Source organism: Pungitius pungitius, chromosome 2 (genome assembly GCF_949316345.1).
Source record: "Pungitius pungitius chromosome 2, fPunPun2.1, whole genome shotgun sequence".
Lineage (NCBI taxonomy): Eukaryota > Metazoa > Chordata > Actinopteri > Perciformes > Gasterosteidae > Pungitius > Pungitius pungitius.
In genome coordinates, this window is record NC_084901.1 from 32,364,947 (window position 1) to 32,387,733 (window position 22,787).

Sequence of the window (22,787 nt, forward strand, 5' to 3'; positions counted from 1 at the left end):
CAGTGAACATCGGTGGCCTGATGTCAACATTCGAGGAGTTTTACCCTGCACGCTCATTTTTTAGAAACTGCGTCGCAGCATGGGCATATGTAACGGTCACCAACGTGCGTACCATTTCCAATGTCCTTCCCCTTGGGTTTGATTTTATTGGACAGCACAAAGAGATAACAACGTGCTCGTGTTTCAAACTTCCTCAAATTTCAGGCGGGATTTGGTCTTGATGGTAAAATGAAACCGCTTCCTTACTCACAACAACGAGAACGTCCAGCTAGAAGGCACCCGGGCTCAAACGTAGTTCCGTGAATTTATTGTTTCAATAACATTGTTTTGTTCGGGAACAACATGGGACACAACCAGTCCTCAAACCGGTTCATTCCCTTTGGTTTGTGCCATTTGCCAGATTCCAGCAAAGAAAAAAAAGCAGACTGCGCCACAGAGGGTAAGTGAGACTCGTTACTTATTTCTCACCTCTTTGACTCAAATACTATTTTACTTAAGGCTGTCAAACACTATTTTACGTTGAAGTCAAAGGGTGCACTTTGTGGTTGTTCGGTGGCTTTCTGTCAGAGCAACACCTGAAAAATCACTTCATTTCTGCAATTTGTATGAATAACATTTACCTGTTATTCATACTCCTCAGTTAAATAGAATGCATGATCTTTTTCAGACTATTTGCACCCAGGGTATCGATACCTCCATCTCCTTAAATTTAAAAAATGCAGGACAGTCCTTGTTTTTTTACATGTTACCACTGGAAATATCATACCACTATGCAACACAAATTCTGCTCATATATCTGACCCTGCACATGAATCTCAGCATACCACATCTGATATTAATGAAACTCGACTACTTGTTGTCTAAGACGGACAGGAAATACCTGTCACTTGTTGTTGCTGCGACGAGCCCTGGTTGGCCGAGGGAGGTTTACAGAGGCCTGTAGTGATGTCATAGCTTTCCCAGACCCCTGTCGGGTGGTGGGAAAAAGACAAGATGGTTGTGAGAATAGAAAAGGGGAGTCACCGGACAGGAGCCGACGTTATCCAGAAGAAATGAAAACAAACAATCCCAGTTTGTTTTCAGACGGTCCTTATTCGTTTCCTCCCCTTTTCAACATCATTGTCATCAGTGTTCAAAAATGGGTGTTTTTCTAACGTAATGAACTGCTTTTAGAAATAGTGGTTTTGTAGTGAGTAGGAGCAGCATTGATGTTTGAACGCTGTCACCTTCTTGTGGTGTGAAACTCCACATTTAAGACAGTTCAGTTCCTCCAGGGAACGTCTGACACGGATCCGTCTGGCTAAATGTTTTAAATGTTCTTGCACTTACCTGAAGTCCTGCTCCTGATACCTGCCAATGTGCATCACTAGGTGGCGCCACTACATCGCACCGATGATGTCTGGGTGAACTCGTTAGAGAGCCTGACTTTGGATGAGTTCACTGGTTCGTTGTCCTCAAATCATTTTGTCTTTGGGTTTTAGACGGCCATTACATCACACGTTATACATTGTTTTGTTTCTATTTAAACATCCACTGTCCGAATGTTAACTTAGCTTTCTGTGAGTCAACAGCGCTATAGGACAGTCTCCTCTGTGGTCCAGTGGAAGGCTTTGCTCTCCATGTCCCAGCAGCAGGTGTGGTTGTGTAATGTCTTCCATCTCTTCCTCCATCTGAACTTCTAAAGCAGGGCCTGTCTTTGTGAAGAGCGATGGTGCTTTTTGTATATGCTAAAGCGCTCCCAAATCCACCATGAGACCTGATACCATCAGCTTTGAAAGAGGATGAGAGTGCCGAGCAGAGTTTAGTGGTTGAGAAAGCAGAGTGTAGACCTCCAGGTCACAATTTATCTGTTGCACAGGGATCCATCATCACGGGGGCTTTGTCTCCTGAGTTGATCTGGAGTCACAGTATCTGTGTTGCACATCTGTGTGTCGGGTAAAAGTAGATTAAGGATGCCCCTGTTGTAAAAGCGTGAGTGTACAGCCTCGGGCGTCGCTCTCACGTGTGATGAAGCTCTTGGGTGGCATACGGAGAAGCAGTTAAACATTCAGCACCATCTTAATTATTCAAGGCTGCATGCCTTTGCCCCTGTGTGTGTGTGTGTGTGTGTGTGTGTGTGTGTGCGCGCGTGGTAAAGAGAGACAAGAGAGAATGAGACATTTAATTATCAGTAGGTCTCGTCATATGTAACACTTGCTAATAATCTTTATTGATGACTGAGCCTGCAAGCGTCATACATTTTTAATGGGGATTTAAATTGAATAAACGGGGCATTGGAGTCCTTCGATTTGAATATTGGGTCATTTTATAGTCTGTGACCTGCATTAGCATAATTATCATTATTATCATTATCATTGTGATGAAACCTTTAAATATCCATAGTTTTAAATCATCAATTTTTACTTGATTAATGACTTAACTAAGTCCATATCACACTGAGTAGGCAGCGCCAAATAAATGAGCAGAATTTCCTCTTGTCTTCAATCTGACATTTGGATATGCAATACATCTGAGGTTAAGACGTCTTTTGTAAATTGTAGCCTACTGTAGCCTATATTTGTTTTTTCCATTCCCGATGAGAGTAAAAAACAAGATTCTATTACCACAGCCTAAATACATTTTTGTGGACTCATTTAATACAATTACATGCATTGTTCAAAGTTCAGAAAGTTATTTTGCCAATTTTGAATTGGTCAGTTTGTCATTTTGAAAAAAAATGATTGTGAAACATTGACATGGGCAACTACGTCTTATTATTATTGCTCTTTGTACGGTTTACCTAAACCTAAACCTATATTCAGCATAGTTTACAACGTAGTGTAAGCAAAGCACTCAGCAGTCCGCATCCAACCTGAGCGACATCGCCGCTAAACGTCGCACAGCGGACCCACGCCTCGCTTATCGCGATCTTAGCTTCCTCCTCTCTGAAATTCCAGTTCAATAACGCTGCCTCCCTGTTCTGTTCCTCGTCTTGTCTCCTGACTTCCAAGCAGGCGAGAGGGTTTTGAAGTTCATAGAACGGTGAGCAGGATGCTCCCTAAATAAATAAATAACATTTGGCCTTATGTGTGGAAGCACATGAAAATCCTATCATAGAAGACAGAAGAACAATCACTGGAAAAGGCAGCGTGCCAACGAGAGCCGTGTCGCCTTTAACTCGTGGATGTGTGTTCCCGAAAAGTCCCACAGAGTTGTTATAAACAGCGGCGGTGGTCCCCCCCCCCCCTGGAGCTCAACCCTGCGTTCGTTGCGCCAGCACAAGAAGCCATGATGGACACGCCGCAATTTGCCCTCATTATTGCTTCTTGTAGATACACTTCAGGAAAGGAAGTTCTCATATTTACAAGTTCCCGAAATAGCCACGTCACCCAGCACTCTCACTGTATCAGTGTCCTACCCGAAGCTGGGGGGGGCCCCCCTCCCGGCAAGAAGAAGTTTCCCACCCGTGTCACAACGAGAGGGGGCGAGGGAGAGAGGAAGAGGGGCCGGGGGAACGGGAAGCAGGCAAGATTAGCTTCGAGGAGCGGCAAAGAAAATAACGCGTGAGATGAATACGGGCCTCGCGGTAGAAGGGGGTCGGCGGGTCACGTGGGCCGCCCTCGACTTCGCCGCAGAGCCGGAAAAGGGCCACAGATGGGCGGAAACACTCTGCAGCGCGTAAGTGCCAAAGGTGAACCGAGTGTCTGTGAAATTGACCCCCCCACCTACCCGGCTCAAATGAAATGTGAGGGTCATGTGACGGGGTGCTTGGTCTTTCGTCCCTTTGATGAGGGATTCCAGAGACGTGATCCTGGCCTGATGCTTTCCCAGCTGTTTACCTGTTCGAACGTACCAGCTGCATACTGTACATTGTGACATCGCACAGTGCCTCGTAAGATCAACCTACCGAGCCCCCCCACTGGCCCACGTCCTCCCCATCAAGGCTTTCTTTGATGTCTGGTATGCTGTCCGTCTGAGGAGGCAGCCTGCCGATAGCAGACAGCTTCCAATCCGACACCTTGTCGGATTCCGACAGCACAGGAGCTATCAGTCAGAGCTGATGTCACTTACTGGCAAACCCCTCGTCTAAGGCCCGAGATCAAAGTTTAAAATGTCAGTGATTATTGTTGCCTCACATGTGTCCGGCTTTCAAAGTGAAGAGCGACGTGTGTGCGGGGTTGGACGCTAGACGGCTGTGGTCTATAACTTTAGCACGCACACAAGCATGACTTGTGACAGCGCAGCAAGATGGCGGCAGTTGAGGTGCGGGGCGAAAATTTGTCATTTGTAATTTCAAGTTTTAACAAGAAAATATAACATTATTTTTTTTGCGGAGGAACTACTGTATATCGGACACATAATAATTATCCAAGGCATCGTTTTCTTAACCAACAGAATTGTGTGTTCTCTCGCTTTAAGATTTCATAAGTTTCTATGAAAACACTTTAGAATGAATCAGACCAGCACTCTGTTCATCGACCTCATCAATGTCTCGCTGGTCATTTGCTGCTAATCTGTCTCTGCTTCCTGGTTCCTGCTACCTCATCAAGAATACAGTGTACTCCATTGGTTTTTCCTATTCGCAGTCTAGAAATCTAACGACGACAAAGGGACACTGCTGATTTCCTCCCTATCTCCTCTTTTTTTGTAAATGTCCTCTATTTGCCCTCCACACAATATGGCAGAAATAATTAAAAGATGAAGGGAAATGTTTTTAGGGACATTTTGTATTTGTACTTGATGAGAAATAGAGTCAGAAATACTCAAGATGTTTCCTTTACAACTGACTGGAATATGACAGACTCACACACACCACTGTCCCTCTCGTAGAGCTTGTGACGGTGATCAGTGATCCTGAAGTGGTACCTCCGGGAGCTGGAAGGAAGGAAGCCTTCACGCAGTGAAGGTCATCCTTCCAGAGCAGAGTGCCAGCTAGCAGAGGAGTGCGTACACACCTCGGCTTCAAGCTGCTCCATGGGAACCAGGGATGTGTGGCAGCAGTTTCCCTGGAGACCTGGGACTCACATGACCCGCTCTTTAATAAGCCACGCCCACCGGAGCCAGCAGCGAGGATGGGGAGCATGCCTCAGCTCAGGTTTCACTAGCACAGAAACAACTAATATCTCTTTGACCTCTTGGTACTTTGTGGGAGATGTGGGAGGGAATGCTGGCATCCCTGAAGAGCTAAGCTTAGGTATAGTTGTGGAAGAAAAGTTTGGAAAAAGTGCTGATGAGCTACGGGCAGGTGGCGGAAGGGCTGTGTCACCTTCACCGATCGACCTGAAGTCAAAGAACATGCCCGTTGGCAGGCTACACGAAGCCGGGCCGCACTGTCCGCTTCCATTAAAGCCCCCCCAGGCACGGAGAGTTGAAGGCCGTGAAATCGCCCTCGACACCAAAAGAGCAGCTCTCTCGTTACTGCCGAGCCTGCTGGAGTGCTGCTGCTGGAGGATTGAATGTCTTTTATGACAGTTGACAGTTGAGTCGTGCACCCAGAGCTCTGGAGAGAGAGAGAGGCTGGATTATGTGTCCTTCATAACGTCACAACGTCCAGTGGGGAACAAACGGCTTTCAGTTTGCTCACAATCTGGTCTGGAGATTTGTTAATGGAAGGCCCGCAAGCTTACACAATAAGCAACTAACATCCACAGCAAGGGGAAACCATAGGGAGTCATTTTGTTAACACCAAACGCTAAAGCGCCAATCAATTCTGCATCGACGAAACTTTGACCTGTGCAAACCTCTACGGTTGAATGTTTCTGCCCCCTGTGGGGAATGTGGAGATCGACAGCCTCACAATCTCTATAAGGGGCAGAGAAGGGGCAACTGGTATGATGATATTCAAAAGGAAAGCTTGCAGAGCAGAAGGTTTCCACACATACTGCGGAGGTCTGTCTCACAGTCTCTGGATACCAACTGCGGAGGAGGTTGGGCAGAAACATGCTATTACGTAATGTAGTACCTGGAGCTCATGGCTATCCCTGCATGGCCTTTCCTTCGGGCCTGGGGAGAGAAAACGGGCACACACGTATGGTCCGTATGTGATACGACAGCTGCTGACTGTTGTTCTCGACCCGCTTTCCCTTGGTTGGAATCTTTTCTCGGGCCGAGTGAGGCTTGGAAAGCATGTTGTTTAAGATGGGCCTGGATGTATTTTTTAGCGTGCAGAGTGACTGCACAGGGTAATAATAGCAGAAGTATTTAGTGTCATAACCTCAGGCCCCTCAATGGGTCGCTGAGTGCTTCATGGTCAAGGTCTGCATTCCCTTGGTGTAAACATTTGGTTACCACTAGCAACCATTTGTAAATACTCAGATCTGATCTTATTTTTGGAAAAGCGCAAATTGGGCATTACATCTTTTTTGATATTTTTTGTTTTGTTGTCATAATTATTATGAATTTTGAAATTTGACATTTACAAAGGGGAAAGACTTGATTTCGCATGTCAGCGGAGTGTTTCTTAATAGCTTCTGTGTGTCTAGCGGTCTTGGTAAAAAAAAAAAAAAACTTGTTTCACCATCACACTATCATACAGTACAGTTAAACCCCCCAAAACCTGCTTACACTTTTCAGGAACATTATCTTCAGTTAGGCTGCTGCCTTTGGCTCGAGTGATGAGTGATTACCCACACATGAAAAGAGACTCATTAAATAGTTAAAATGGTTTTAGCTGAAAACCCCCCCAAACAGAGCTGCTCAGAAGTTCCCGAAACCCACTCCCATTTCGCTAATGAGATTTGGGATTCTTTTCTTTGGAAGATTTTAAAGTAAAACTATTTAGAGGGTTAGAATGTGGGACCCTGAAGGCTAATGGTGACTACCTCCAAAATGCACGAGGAGCGACTTCCTTTTGAACTGTGTCATAAATTCTAATGACGTTTCATTTGGATGCCTTTAACTATAGGTTTGTTGTTTAATAAAGACCACAAGAATCCCCCGCTTCCTCCCGCAAGCCTGACAGGATTAATGTGAATATGGCAAGAGCCTGTTTTTTACCACTGCGGCGCGGCAGTGAAATGCTGCGGGTCAACATGCCTCTTTCAAAAATATTATCCCGCAAAACACACATTTATACAGGCACCCGCATGAAACTGCTTCCATATTTACACACACCTCTGTGTATACAAGACGGCCTTTAATTTTTTATTTTTTTTTGAAAAGCAAATAAAAACATACGGCTTTAACTTGTAAACTGTAATGCTCAACCAGAACGTCTATTTGTGGCGCGTGCCTGACAGGCCGCCCTGAGCGGGCCTGCCCCTGTTTGTGTGGAGTCATGTTGGAGAGGACAAAGACTTTGACATGGACACCAGTAAGTCCTTCCTGTTCCTCTTTGGCCACAGACTGGGAACCACTCGGAGCTGCGATCGACCCTCCCTCAACTGCATCGTTCTGTGCATTTTCCACTGCATTAAGCGTGTTACTGTTGAGTCACTACTGAAAAGATGAAAGCAAACAAATGAGTAAGAAGAAGAAGAAGAAGCAAGTATCCTTTATTAATCCCCCTGGGGAAATAACTATGTGCATTTAACCCACCCCACACAGTGGGAGCATCCTCTCTACTCCGTGAACCAGGGTCCAAATGAAATCTTTTTAAACTCTTGGGTGGACTAAATGGATGGTGGAATTTTTTTTATCACGATTTTATTGATCATTTACCAGGGAATACCTTCATTTTGCCAGTGTCTTAGGCCACGCTCGTCTCTAAAGCCACTGTGCAAAAGATTAGAAGAAGTTGGCCATGTTGTTCTGGGCCAAAAGCATTTCCTGCATCTCCTTCGGTGGTGCATCCGCCCTTCATCCCAGAGAAAACCCAGACAATAGAACAGATGGAGGAAGAACACTGTCCATGCATCTGGTAAAAGGGATTGAAAGGCCATTTTTAGCATGTCTCCCACCGACCGAGAGGCCTAAAACAACATTTTAGTTGGGCTGTGCCCCTACAAACTGGAATTCCTTTTCTTCATGGGAATGGGAAAACGTTGATTTACAGACGTTTGAGTGTAATGCTCAATTATAGCTGAAAAGACTAAAAAAGATTCAATCCAGCCCGCGACAGTTCCCATTGTGTCAGCATTGCAGGGGTCATTTAATGTGAGGGACTGACACGTTACGTAACGTCAGGATTTAGACTCCTTCAATGGAAAAGGAATCAGGAAATTCCTCATATAACAGTCAATATCCGTGTCTGGTACGACAACCATCATCAACAAGCCGCCTACCAACAGGAAGAGATGAAAACGTCCTGGAGAAGAACTAGTGAAAATAAAACAATAATTAAGAACTACCTAGTTCTTTTATGAATAGAATGTGACGACGTCCACCACTTTCTAGTCGTGCTTTTTGGGCGTTTGAAGTAACAATTGAAGTAAAAAGTTGAATCATCTTACTTATTGACATTGGATTGGAAACAATATTCTTCCGAAACAAGTCTTCCATTGATTGGATTTATCCGGACTGTTAAAACAACATGAAGTTTGGTGATCTACAATTTCTCCATGACAACAATACAAACTCCATGGCCTGGGGAAGAATATGAGATGCGTTTGAAAGCTTAAGCTGGTAAGTGAGCTTCGAGTTAAGTTCTTCTTTTTGTCAGAATATTTTTTTTTATTCGTGACATGTGACAAAGATATAAAAGAATTATTGACATATGTTCATTTAGACAAATGTCATAGTTGCACGTAAATCATCTGGTTTTAGGCGCTGACTGCTTGCTGTTTGTGATCACAAATATTTTTAAGTGTTTACACACAGGAATTATTAAAAGAAAATGAGTAAAATGTTCCAAACAATTTGTCGATGTACTCCATAAGCACTGGCTGTGCTTTCTTTTCTCACTTGCCAACGATTCACATGGTGGTGAAATCTAGAAATTACAAACCAAAATTGGAAACCGAGCGTGCAAGCAGGCCACAGCACTCAGTCCCATGAGCCCGAGGATTTAAGAAATGAGGAAAATCTGTGAGGGCACCCAGTGCTGGGCCATAACTCCCCCTAAAATGGCTCCCCAATTAAATACAAATGCTGCACTGATGCTCTGATACGGACTCAAATGTTCCTCTGGCAACATTTGAACTCTTTCTGTGCTTTTGAAAAACAGGTGCTGGAGTCAAACGGCATGTTGACGGGACGTCGTTGGAATATGATATTCATGGCTGTGTTTTCAGTGGTGTAAAATCACCTGATGCAAGGATCTATTAAGCTAGGTCCTCCTCACTCAGTCCTGTCATGTGTCTACAGAAGCCAAGGACCAAACTAGGAGGCGGGGGCTTCGTGTTCTTACGCTGCCTGAAGACCACACCGATTCTCCGACGCGGTTGGTTGTGGGCTCAGGACCGTTCAGTTGGAAGTGATCTGCAACTTCGCTGCTCCTTTAAGAGTCAACCTAGTGAGAAGACAGGAGCATTCATTGAAAACAAATGTGAACGCTCGCAACTAAAAGCCGTGACCGGTAAAAACACTGTTGTATGAATGTGGTTCATTGTGCGGGGCCCATGTGCGCTCGATGGAGATGGTTATGTTCACATTGAAGGTGGGTATGACTCACTTCAACCATTAGATCAGTGACTGGGGTTTGGAGCGCAGCCCTCCTCTGATATTGAGACCACCGCGGACAAACTCTCCCAAACAGCCATCTGCTCAGCATTGCCGCACCGCTTTTCGAGAGAGAAGAGAGGCGAAGCGAGTCCAAGACCCAGTCACCGCGCCGCTCCGCATGGCAGCAGCCACACCGCTGCGGGCCAACTTTCCTCGAGCAAACGAGGCATGCCTGCCCTCCTTCTCTGGAAATAACTTTATCCGCTGTAGGGGCCCTCATGAGATCGGCGCTCCGCAGATGCTCCAAACGCCAAATGGGGACAGTGTGCATTATGGTTTCATTTTGGAGCGATTGCTGCTTTGCATCCAGTTAAAAACAAACATAGATGCCTCTTTCACCTAGTTTTTTTTAGTGTAAATCACACCTTTTGAACCAATCACACACAGGGTGTGAGAATATGTGTCTTTAATTCCTGCAGTGGGTTAGGGTTTGTCATGACTTATGTCACATGGGAGGGCAAACAAGCAGCAGCGGCTCGTTCTCTGTGGTTCCCCGTCCACATCTGCCTTTGTTGCTGTCTCATGCGGTCAGACTGACACATCCGTGTCCAGCGGTCAAGGCCGATGGGGGTGCTGAGGTGTGATTTTGCAATTTAATTTCAGATTATCTATGCAATTTTTGTTTCAATCGGCGTCATCACTGCCGAAAAACAGAAAAACGGAAAAGCCTGTGACCTTAAACAGATCATTTAACATTCTGGGAGAAATGAGAACAAGAAACAATAAAGTGCAATTTCATCATACCATTCTCGTTTCTGCATTGTAAAGCTACAATGAAACTAAACTCAAAACAGAGGAAACCGCTGGCCGTGTCCAGAGATAACAAATGCGCACGCTGTAGCCTCCTCTAAAGATCACCAGTAACATGTTATATTTTGTGTTGTTATACGATGGGGTTGCCGGGTTGTCCGTGCCCTCCAAAACCTTTACGCCTGCCATGTTTGTGATGCGACAACTCAATGAAGGTTGTAGGTGAGGTTCTGGTGCAAAAGAAACAATAACCCTTCTGGTTCAATTCAGGACTTTTATTGGGCCATTTCTGCCGAATATCTTGAACGTTCAGTTCCTTCCCTTTGAAATGCATTCAGCCCAGCCATCATTATGCCTTCATTAACGCCCACGCTGTGCGGTCAGACGGTAAAGTAAGCATTAGGCAGAGTAGCACTTGTTCCTGTGGCTCTGCTGTGTTCACAGGGGAAGCTTGATTGCAGACTCCCTCGCAGCGTCATATTGGCTTCCGGTGTTAATCCCCTTTTCTGTCGCAGATCCTTCTTTTTAGGCGATGGCGAGGGCGTGGGGGGGGGTGGGGGGGGGGGGGGGGAATTTCACTTCTGCTTTGCTTCACCCTAAACACCATTCACCCGGGGGGCCTTGTATAAAGAGCCACCATATCCTGCTTAAACAAACAGCATTGGGGACGTTGAAACAAATGCTTTTGTTTTGGAGTTATATTTAGTTCCTGCCCGCCTTCACCCAAACCCCCGTCTCTCACGGGACGCGTTGGGCCACAGAGTCTCATTGTGTGCGACCATGTTGGCCACTGCAGAGGCACCTTTTCCTCTGCGCGTCAAACGGATCATGTCTGGCTGGTCGGCCTGGATACACGAAGCAGAGAGTAAATTCCTGCTCTGCCTCACTCACTCGTCTCAATTGGTCACAAACATTACATTGACGTCAAGGGAAAATTCATTTTGCATCTGCATTTGCATTCATTCTCATTTCTTAGATCAGGACATTTGCAAAAAAAAATGGCTGGTGTGGCACCCCGTGCCTCGCCGATAACACTGCAAAACAGTTATGTGCTGTCCCATCACATGAACCCTGCTGGCCATGGCTCCTCAGAGAGTGGTGTAGTCAAGAAGACAGGAAACAGCTTGAGAGGAGCCCAGCGCAGTCAAGGCTGTGGGAGGACAGAGGATGGGGTGGGAAATGAGGGGGTTTCCTCATATGGTGCTTGGATGCTTTAATTAAAACTGTGCAATCCGTGTCCGCGTGTCCCACGTGTGGATCGGCGGCTCATTCGTTTGTGATAACCCGCCATGATGGTCCATGGGACAACATGATCAGTGAGCTTGTAATCAGTTCTAATCTTATCAAAGTTTGCATCATGCTGTCATACCCTCTCAATGCAAACACGCTGACAAGCCCCCTTCCTTTAATGACACATCCTCAAGCACAATGTTTGTCCCCCGTAGGCCACACACACTCATTAGGCCTCATCACCGACTTTGAGTGGACAACTCAAATGAATTATTCAGAGGCATCGCTCTCGAGAGGCGTCTCTGCTCACTGTGTCTTTAAAGTCGTGCAGAGGGGAGCTCCACCAAAGAAAGGAGGGGGGGGGGGGGGGCTGCCGTGCACCCGGCGGAGGTGTCAGCCTGTCGCAGCGGTTGGGGTTTGACATTAAGAAGAGCGCGTCCACGCTGCAGCGGGGAGATCCGTCGCGTTTGGAAGGCACCGATCCTCGGATTGAAGCGGCTCCAGGCAGACACTCATCGGACCGAGGATACATGGAGACACTGTGCCGTCGGAATTAAACTTGTCACCCGGTGCGAGGGATCTCTGGGTGTAATGGGGAACACGACACCCAAACCTTTGACAGGTAAGACTATGTTATTATCGAGAACCGCTCGACGGCCAGAGACACGCGCGTGGCTGCTCGGGACGCGCAATTCCCATCGCGGGGAGTGGAGCGTGATTCCCCGGGAACGAGACCCCGACCAGCGCTCTCTCTGAATGCACTTTTTTTTTTTTTTTTACTCATGAGCTATATGAGAGCTCTATGTAGGTCTTCACGATAATGTCTGTATGATGGATTAAAAAAAAAAAACAGTGCATGCAAACGTTGGGCGGAAATTATGACCACCATCACCTTCCCAGTAGAGTGAAAGATCCATCATCTCAAAGTCATCAGTGGTTTTTGAGAATTGATAATGGGTGTTGTTTAACTTGTAAAATGCTATTCACAAAGGCATCCTTGATGGTCCAATTTTGAATTGACCTGCAGCCTCTGCATTTACATTCGTTTACAAATATTCCAAACATTGTTTATTATTGTGTTGCTGTTTTTTTTTTTTAAATACAAAATTGCTTCATACATGGATAAAGCAGGCTACTTAATTAATCCCAATGGGAAATTGCACCATGTGCAGCAGCCAAGTCATGCATGAATCCCATCAGAAATATGAGGACAAAGAAGAATTCAAATAAGCCAAACCTTAACTGGAAACGGATCAATAACTACGGCATCATCTATTATGCATATACAAGCAATTATTCCTGCACCTGAATTGATCATCAGAAAAAAGTTTTTGCATAAAGCTGTGATAATGGACCCTCAGAATCTCCCATAGTCGTAACACCTGACAATACCTGACAATCAGTTCCACATATCACTTTGCTTTAACGTCTGTCACCTCCCACGCGCCCCAACAGACCCACTCAGTGCCTAGAGGTGATGTGGCTGCTGCCACCGGAGCCAGCTGACGTAGGGTTTGGACCGAGAACCGTTAGTCACAGAGGAGCGGGCGAAGCGCGGGTCCTTGCTTGCTCTTAACATGGAATTAATAAAATATCTGCATTTACTGGGCTTGTGTTAAACGTGTGCACTGTGTGTCAATCAGTATGTATTCTCAGGTTAATGTCAAACAGTTTATAGTCATTGTGCAGGATTATGTGTGATGAAGAAGTCATCAGATGTGAAAAGAGTATCAGGCGACGTCACAAGGGGTTTCTTCTCCGCATTTTCCAGAAGCCAAACACTCCCTAAACTTCGTCCAAGGCCTCAGGTTTTGCTCACTTAATGACGTTAGAGCCTAGAGAGATAATAAATAGACTCCCGATCAAAGATGAGTCTGACGGATGCACATAATCAGGTTTTCATTTCTAAAAGCTTTGCTTGGCACGGCAGTGTGCCTTGTGCCGTCGCATGATGCAACTCTTCTCTCATCTGGAGCGACTGCTCCCATAATGCACGATCGACCCTCAAATAGCAGAGGTGCGATGGCGGTGAGACTTGAGACCGAGCTTTTGCACGATCGCCACGTTCCTCATCGCCGAACAAGTCGCTTTGCGGTTCGGCTGTGATTTCAGTATTTTTCGTGGCTTTCCACTCGTGGCTTCTACGGTGCGTTTCTGGCGTGTCTCCCGTCGTGGGCCGCGGGTCCTTCATACAAGCACAATCTACAAGGGTGCTGGCAGGAGGTCCGAGCATCTGTCTCTGGAATCGAACTAGCTCTTCGGGCCCAGTTCACACGTTGCCTCTGCCTTCAAGTCCCAGAGTGAAGCGACCGGTGTTCATAAAAAAAGAATCATCCTTTTGTTGACACTCACAGCTTTTATGACGGTACCTCCACGATCATCAAAGACTCTTCCAACCTCCGGGGTCTGCCTCGCACGGTTGGGAAAAAGTGAACTATATTTCCTCTCCAGAAGTAACCTGTATTCTTGCTCTTTGTGTGCCACACGAGATTTTCAAATAGAAAGTCAAATGGATTAAATGACCCTTAGAGTTCAAGTTAAATGTTTACATTCGGTGGAGCTGTGTGTAACCGCAGAGTCGAGAAGGAATTGAATGAAGGCTGGCATCGTTTTATGTTGTGCCTATTTTTTGTAAAACAAAAAGTTGAAGGGGTGCAGAAGTAGTTGATGAATGAAAAGGTAATATATGATATGCACACAGTTGGGATATTCCTGTGTGTAATGATGGAAAACCAGGGTCTACAGGAGTCTTACTAGTGCCTCTCTTTCACTGAGGCGGTTGAGCCTAAGGCCTGTTGGATGATCCTCAACTGGTTTTTCTCCATCATCTTTAGCTAAAGTGTATTTCACTACCCCCAAAAGGCAAAAGAAGGGCACCCGAACATCCTTTGAGATCTTACAGATGTTCTTCCTGCTGCTTCATAGTTTAGAATATAATCAGCGATAATGTCTAATTTAGGAAATGAACTGTGGAACATTTCACTGAGTTATTGTCTTTACACCAGATCACAGTGAATTTTAAAGAGAAATGTAATTACTCTGGGGCCCTGGAGGCGAGCTGAAACAATGCCTCCCTTTGAATATGTCTCTTTGCCATAAACACCCATCTACAACTTTCATTTGATTTAATCTTAAGCCCAAACAAATCTCTTTTAAGCAAATGTCTACTCTGTCCCGTTTGATTTCTGATCCGTGTTCATTTGTTTCGTGATGCTTCGGGAAGAAATTCTTTTTCCCAAGTAGGACATTGACTCCCGTGAAGATGGGATCGAAGATTAAGCCTTTCATTCGGGGTGTGTCTTCACTGACTGGGTCCAGTGTGATTCACTCTACTTCTGAAGATAACTGTGGAGGAATGAAAGAGGCTATTCAGGGTTTGTTTATGCTGAAGGCTAAGGGTGTGTGTAGCCCATAAATAAGACCAAGGCTTATCACATCTGCTGCTGACTTTCTTCTGATTTTTGTTGTTGCAATGTTTTCTCTCTGCAGTGATGCCGTCAATATCAGCACTGCTCAAATGTAAGACTTTACAAAAGCCAAATTACTCTTTTATGTAGCCCAGTGATCATGGGTTTTTGTCTAAATGTATCTGGTGTTATTTCTATGAACTATATTTCCCATATGTATGTGGTAAGAAGACTGATTTGGGACAGTAGTAAATGTGGGTCGCATGCAAAAAGAGACTATTTAATGGACTCGTTGAGAGAAGCAGAGACGCTGGAAAAGGGGAGCGTGAGACTGTGGGTTTCTTTGCCCTCTGACCCAAACCGCCACGGACCACTTGCAAACGAGTTGTTTTGCGCTGATGTGTTCATCTCTTTTTTCCACCAGCTGTTGTCACTAACATTCCTGTTTTGACCTCGTCCGAGTCGCACAAAAGCCCGAACCTGCTGTTCACATTACCACGCTGCCGTCTAATTTAGTGGTCGAATCACTGACGGCTTTTCTTTTTCTCTCACCGTACCCCCCCCCACGCTTCCCGCAGACGCCACTCAGCAACCCCGTCCGGTGGCCAGCAGGCAGTACTACAATCCTCCCAACAATGGGGCCGGCGTGGAGAGAAGGACGTCCGCTTCTCCGGTCAGCGTCAACGTGGAGTCGCCTCGATTTCACCCCCACGCCAAGGGCAAGAACATCAGGCTGGACGGGCAGCTTCGCCGCGCCACGCGCAAGAACAGCTTCTGCAACGGCATCACTTTCAGCCACAGGCCCGTCCACCTCTACGAGAAGGTTTGTTTTCAATTCCGCGTTGCTCACTACGGATGAAAAAACGTTAAAATGTGCATTCCCTACGTTCCATCAGGTGCGTCTTCGCCTGAGCGGTGTGCACACAGGCTGGAGCGGAGCCCTGCGCTTTGGCTTCACCAGTTTGGACCCGGGCAAATTGGCGCCCACAGACATCCCCAAGTACGCCTGCCCGGACCTGGTGACGCGGCCCGGCTACTGGGCCAAGGCTCTGCCCGAGAGACTGGCCTTGAGGGACAACGTGTTGTCCTTCTGGGCCGATCGCCATGGAAGAGTTTTCTACAGCATCAACGAAGGAGAGCCCATCCTCTTCCACTGTGGGCTCAGCATCGGCTGCCACCTCTGGGCCATCATAGACATCTACGGCATCACTCAGGAGGTCACGCTGCTTGGTAGGCACTTCGTGATGTTGTTTATTTGCCCCGGCGAACGACTCCTACAATACAGTGATGGTTTTTAGTGAAGGACTGCGGGTCGAGCGAAGCGAGCAGATGCTGACGCATTTTCAAAAAGGGGAAGCGAGAGGAGCGCATTTCACAACTGGCCCGTCACGATTTTGCACCCAATCCATCACCGCGCTTCATATGCGTCTCATTTTTTTATTGGACTTAAAACAGGGTCGGCTAAAAAGCAATGTATTTTGAGCACGGCTTTGACAACCTTCGAGACCTCTGAAACTTATTTTTATAGCGTCGACACATTCACAGCTTCCCGAGAGTTCAGAAAACGGCTTTGACATGAAGCTCTGCAGCAGTGGAGGCCAATGGTATAGTCAGAGTAGGTTGTAGGGCCTGGGGAGGGGGACTCACTAACGTGCTATCGGTGCTAAAAAACTTGTTTCTCTGGAAAACCAGAACCACATTGTCGATAAACAGGACGCGGTCCACGGATATCAAGCCGCCTCGAACGCCTCACTCTTAACCACTCACCACTCTCTTACTATCACGTTCCCTTCGCTTTGTCACTCTCTTCCTGATCCTTCATTTTCATCACCCTCTCCCCCGTGGTTCCCTCTCGGACTCACGGAGCGTGTTTATCTTGGGTCTGACAAGAGCTATGGCCATGTTTGGTCAAAGCAGCAGATCCCAGGAGCTTTAAAGGGGTCAGTGCACTCAACTTCTCCGGCATCACTAGAAATAGTAATAAAGGAATGCATCATAAGTCACACTGGGACAACTCGCGCCAGACTTCTTTTAATCAGCCCTGCAGCTTTACTGTGAACTCTGTGCATAAAACTTGAAGAGAACTTATGCAGGAAGGAAGGAAGGGAAGTAGTCGTTGGTTACAGTCGGTTATAAACTACAAGCCGATACAGATCATTAAAAGCTTCTGACTAACAAACGTCACATTTCTTTAATGTTTTATAGATAAATAATCAGCAAATTATTCATTAGTTGCAGTCCTCTGATATGCCTGTAAAAACAGGAGTGCTCTAAGAGCAGAAGCAGACATCAAAGAGGCTCTCAGCATCCAGCATTTCCCCAGGAGTCACAGAAAAAAAGGGAAAATGTACGGAAAGAACTGTCCTGAGCTAACATATCGTAATTTGTCTCAAACTTGTTTTTTTTTCTCCATATTTTTCCACCACAGAAAGCACGTTTGCTGAGAGTGTGGGATCCAGCTGCCTGAGTGCGGCCCGCCTGAGCGCCTATCTGCCCCAGAGCAGCCACGACTCGGCCAATTACAGCAACAATCAGCTGGAGAACAACCAGGCCGCTGCCGCCAAGATGGCCAACCTCCAGATCAATAACTGCACGCAGCTCATCCCCTGCTGCTCGTCCACCTCGTCCTCCTCCTCCTCCTCCGCGCTCTCCTCGTCCGCCTCCACCGAATTCGGCACCCCGAGGGCGGCCCGGGGCCTTCCTTGCCCGCTAGACAACGACTTGCACTTCCACCCCGTCCGTGGATCCGACGTGATACTCTCCGCGGACCGCTCGGCCGCCTGCATCCACTTCCTGGACAGCAGCCGGACTCTGGTGTTCAGCGACCGGCCGCTGCACGTAGGGGAGACTCTGTACGTGGAAGTCGGCCACCTGGGGCTGCCCTACTTCGGGGCGCTGTCGTTCGGTTTGACCTCCTGCGACCCGGCTGGTCTACACGCCGGGGACTTGCCGGCGGACCCCGAGGTGCTCCTGGACCGCAAGGAGTATTGGGTGGTGCACCGCGGCTTCCCCGTGCCTTGCTCCGGGGACGTGCTGAGCTTCAGCCTGCTGCCCAGCGGAGAGGTGCACCACGGGGTGAACGGAGCGGGGCGCGGCAGGCTGCTCTGCGTGGACTCCTCTCAGGTCCTGTGGACCTTTTTCACCCTGCACGGGGCTGTCAACAGACTCAGGATACTTGGTAAGTGCTGTGACAGCGACACGGAGGAGGGATGAGGTCAGCATTCATGACCCCAATACTCCAATTTAGTCCATTATTGTAGTTATGAAATAGAAATACTTGGCTGAATTTTGTATTTGTATTTTGTTTTCTATAAATGAGGCCAAATCGAATTGAATACGCGCAAACTGGCGTACATTTTAAAACATAAACCTGAAGCCGGGTTAGAAATTCAAATGATTTTAATGACAAAAAAACACAACAAATGTTGCCATCACAAAGTATTCGGCAAATCAAGCTACGAACAATAAACAAACATCGACTGAAGTGGAGATTTTCAGGCTCTTAAACCTAAAGCCTTTGAGCTTACGCTAACATTTGTTGATTTTGGGAGAAAATCTGCATTCACAAAGACAAAGTAGTAAAATAAACAGCTAAATGTGGATTTTAGATGGGTTTTTTTTCACCAGTCTGAAAGATTACATTTTATTGAAGCAAAATAGTTTGAATTATAAAATTGACCTTGAAAAAGGTCATTGTTGCCTATAATGTCTCGCCTTAAATTAAAAAAATGAGAGTGGCAAAAAAGTTTGGAATCAACTCTGGCAAGACAACTCTAAAGCATATTTCCCAAAATATCTTGGTGAAACTGAAATGATAATAGCCCCAAAAGGAGGTTCATTATCATCAGTCTATTATTGAGTGTAGGAGTCTCTACAGTTATTTTCTCACAGACTAAGGAATGCATTTTGAGTAGCATGTGCCTGTTCACTTCAGAGCTGTGACCTATCGACCTCAAAGTCCCGCAACTCCCACATCAACTCGCATCAGCTCAATATAATAGTCAAGCGGAAACCAGAAGAAAATTGCTGCAACCAAACGCTGTCGCACATCCGATCTGTGTGAAGCTTCACAGTTCAGTGTTCCACTCAAACAGTTCAAGGACTCTTTATTGGAACCATATCACAGATGAATACACACATTGTCTGAAAGGCGTTAACACGAACGTGACTATCTGCGGCTTTGTTCACGTGTGTTTATGTTTGCCACACAGGGACCGTGCAGTCCGGTCCTCCCTCCTCATCTCCCAGCACTTCTCAGAGCAGCAGCCCGGACGACAGCGACTCAGACCTGGCGTTCAGCGTCAACCGGTCCTCCTCCGCCTCCGAGTCCTCTCTGGGTAGGTCCCCTCGTGGTTTTGGGAGGGAAGGGGTTTCAGTGGCAACGGCGCATCTCCGTTCTTTGTATGACATTTTGACACTTTGTTGGAGATAGACGTTGATGATTGGGTACATGCTCGTTCCCCGGTTTGGTTGAGTAATCAATTGGTCAACTGCCAAAAACATTATTGGCAGCAGTCTTCTTCATAAATCAAGTCATTTTAAGGTAAAACACCCAATCATTATTTTAAGTCTCTAAAATGGGAACATTTGGTGCCTTTCCTTGTCGTAGCATTATAGTAATTGGACTTTTATGGGCATGACTTGCACGTAGATGACTCCAACTTACGATGTGCATTTCTTATATATACAGTATATATATAGATATATATATATATATATCTATATATATATATTAATCGGGAACATAATCTGCAGAATAATTGATTATGGAAATATCTGTCGGTTGCAGCCTGAACACATTCTGCTTTTTAAACGTTTCAATAGCTCAATATAGATTTTTTTATTTTTATGTATTCGATGTGGATAATGAATAAAAAAACACACTGGACAAAGAATACATTATAGAATATATAAAAGCAACATTGCAAGCTGACGATTGACAAAATGAACTTGAAATGATTTCCCCACCAACACGTAAATAAAAGCATAGTTACCTCTGTAGATGCATCCGTGTCTGTTACATTTCCAACTCTCACGTTTTCTCTCTTCTCATCCAGTGACGGCTCCCAGCTCCCCCCTCAGCCTCCCAGTCTCTCCCACTCTCACCGCCTCAGAACTGCCCTCTGCTGGAAAAAACGGAGAATGCACCATTTGCTTCGACCAGGACGTGGACACGGTCATCTACACCTGTGGACACATGTGCCTGTGCAATGACTGTGGGCTTAAGCTGAAGAGACAGATCCACGCGTGCTGTCCAATATGCAGGAGGCCAATCAAAGATGTCATCAAAACGTATCGGCCCTGATGGTGCCGATGTTTAGCACCAACGGTTGAGGTGACTTTCCCTGCCGGATGCCACCTGTGTCCCCTCGTCAGGCTCGGGTTGGACACGGGCCTCGGTCGCAATCAGAGATTAGCCACACAAGGACATCATTGTGCCTATATTTCCATTTTAAGGCTGGATCGTTTCACACACAGATTAAGATGGGGCTCATCTTACTACGTGGACTGCTGCAGGAGCTCCTTTGGTGGGTCTGGAGAAGAAGACACGTCTCATGTGTTCCTGTTTTGTATTTTCAATGTGATATAGCGCCACATGTATTTGCTAAAATCCTGCTGTCAATATTTTGCGCTATTATCCTAGATGTATAAGTATGTGTGCTTCAGCAGGATATGTGGACCGTAGTCTATGACTTCTAGTGCCTTAGATTTGTGTCACATGGTGACATGTACTTATGCTAACAATCCTAGCCATAATTTCAATGTACAGTAATGAACGCTTGTGGTTAAAAAGACACATGGATAGAGAGTTTATGCAATAAAAGGTGTGCTGATAAGTGGAAAGATGTAAGTGTATGCTAAGTGTATTGTGTGGCTTGCTTTAAGAAAAGTATGTTTGGAAAACACCTAAATAAAGTATCTAGATTTCCACTTTGAGAGATTAATGAGTAAATATGATTCAAATGGGTGTAGTTGCGGTAATAACACTTCATTTTCTAATATTCTAATATACGATGGAAGTTAGAGGCACGTAGGGGTCAGGTCGCCGGTTGCAAATGACTGAATACACCTGCGTTTACCGCTTCTTTCCCAAAAGTGATCCTTCAGCTGACGTAACAGCTGTGTTTGGTTTGTCGCTCTGCAACTACGGAGACACAGTGCAACACGATGCAACATGACGTATATGGCACTTGTTAGCTGTACTTCATTAGGTACTAAATTAAAGTTAAAAAGCTGTGTCTCTGACACCGAATGTCTTTCCAATGCCGCTTCAGCACGATGAGCTGCTGAGAAGTTTAAATCTTTTGTCAATAAATACACACTCAGTCAGTTTTGTCAAACCTCTGGAAGGTTTTGTTATAAATCGAAATAACTGATGTGGACCATAAGTAGCAGTCACACTATTGTGCCGGTTGTGATGCTAACTAAGCTAATACATTATAAGTAATATAATTAGTACCTCCTCGATTACTTTTAGTGGCACAATATGAAAAGAGTCATGGAGAGCATGTGTAGTTAAAGTAATTTCCTTCACTATCAAGCAGTTGGCAACATAAAGCATAATGAAATCAAGATGCTTTCTTCGAAAGTACAAACATTTATATTTTTCCAGCAGCCTTTTGTGTCTGCTTAGGTATTTTCCGGATCGTACATGGTGTTTGCTGACATCCCGGGAGGAGGACATCTTTGCCTGCGGGGAAACGTTTAAATCCACAAAGTGGGCCCAGCTTTTCAGAGATTGAACGACCAACAGGCCCCCAGTGTTTTCATAGCTAGTGTGTTTATGTCTGCACTTCCTTAAGACCTGTCACTTCCTACTGAGACGCAAAACCCGTCCCTTAGGCTTAGAGTAAAGTTGTTTTTCCTTTTGCATCATTCGTTCATCGTTACTCTGGTATAATATTAAGATATCCCGTCTTGTCACTTCCTGTCCTGCTGCATTGATTATCAACACCTGCCTTTAGTTACTCCCCTCCCCCTGATTTTGCCATGAGTCTGCCCTGGTATTCTCCTTGTTACATGATTTGGGGTTTTGTGTACATTGTGGCTCCGTAAGTCAGCCTTTCTGCAGACTTTACCTCAGGCATTTACCCCCGAGGCTGAAAGATCACATTTTACTGAAGCAAAATTGTCCAAAATTAAGTTAAAAAAATAAAATTGACCTTGAAAAAGGCACGTGGGGGTTCAGCCTGGGCCATTTCAGATGGAACATAACAACTAATGAAATCTGAAGACGGTGTGGATTTTATATAACAGAGATGTATTGATGAAACATGTCATTCTGTTGATGAAGAACAAACGAGGAGTCTCATCTTATAAGGAAAGAGTCTGGAAGACGTTCAGATCAAAAAATAAATAAATAAATTGTACCTGACACTGTTATGGTGATGTCTTAGAGCAAAGGGCTGTCGCATTCCTATTTACAACGTTTGCAGCCATCACAGACTCTCGCACCCATTTACCACGGGACGTCTGTAAGTCCCTGAGGATTTAGGATTGAAGGCCGTAGGGAGGACATTTGGATTGGGCCCTTTGGGGGGGGCGGTTGTATATTAAGTTTGCACTGACCCTTTGTATGACAGCCTTTCAGCAAAAGCAATGCCTTTTTTAAACCTCACTTGTGTGCTGTCTGCTGAACCGTTAACAACAACAAATGAATCCGAATACAAGGTGTCACATCTTTTTTGTATCCTTAAAACCGTTTTTTTTAATTGAAAAATCCTCTATATCTTACAAAAAAAAGTAATTTGACAAAATGTAATATGTAATAAAATTGAATTTCTTCTTATATCAGACGTGTTTTTTTTTAGTGTAATGAAC

At 45.6% G+C, this 22,787-nt stretch overlaps 1 protein-coding gene across 2 annotated transcripts; it reads left to right on the forward strand.

Moving 5' to 3' along the window:
- The first annotated feature begins 249 nt into the window (after positions 1 to 249).
- On the forward strand, positions 250 to 22,760 carry neurl1b (neuralized E3 ubiquitin protein ligase 1B). 2 transcript variants are annotated; one of them, XM_037462463.2, is made up of 6 exons: positions 250 to 439; positions 15,545 to 15,789; positions 15,863 to 16,196; positions 17,395 to 18,144; positions 19,178 to 19,303; positions 20,024 to 22,760. In XM_037462463.2, exons 1-6 carry the CDS (start codon positions 343 to 345, stop codon positions 20,269 to 20,271), a joined length of 1,800 nt encoding a protein of 599 aa, XP_037318360.2. In that variant the 5' UTR covers positions 250 to 342; the 3' UTR covers positions 20,272 to 22,760. The 2 variants fall into 2 exon arrangements, with proteins under 2 accessions (XP_037318360.2, XP_037318361.2); XM_037462464.2 differs by lacking the exon at positions 250 to 439 and adding an exon at positions 11,926 to 12,181.
- The last annotated feature ends 27 nt before the right edge of the window (positions 22,761 to 22,787 follow it).

What these genes read in the sequence shown, in the direction of transcription:
- neurl1b (XM_037462463.2), top strand. Translation starts at nt 343, where the DNA reads ATGGGACACAACCAGTCCTCAAACCGGTTCATTCCCTTTGGTTTGTGC. An exon ending in AGCAGACTGCGCCACAGAGG is followed by an intron (nt 440 to 15,544) that starts GTAAGTGAGACT and finishes CGCTTCCCGCAG; the next exon opens with ACGCCACTCAGCAACCCCGT. An exon ending in CGCCTCCGAGTCCTCTCTGG is followed by an intron (nt 19,304 to 20,023) that starts GTAGGTCCCCTC and finishes CTTCTCATCCAG; the next exon opens with TGACGGCTCCCAGCTCCCCC.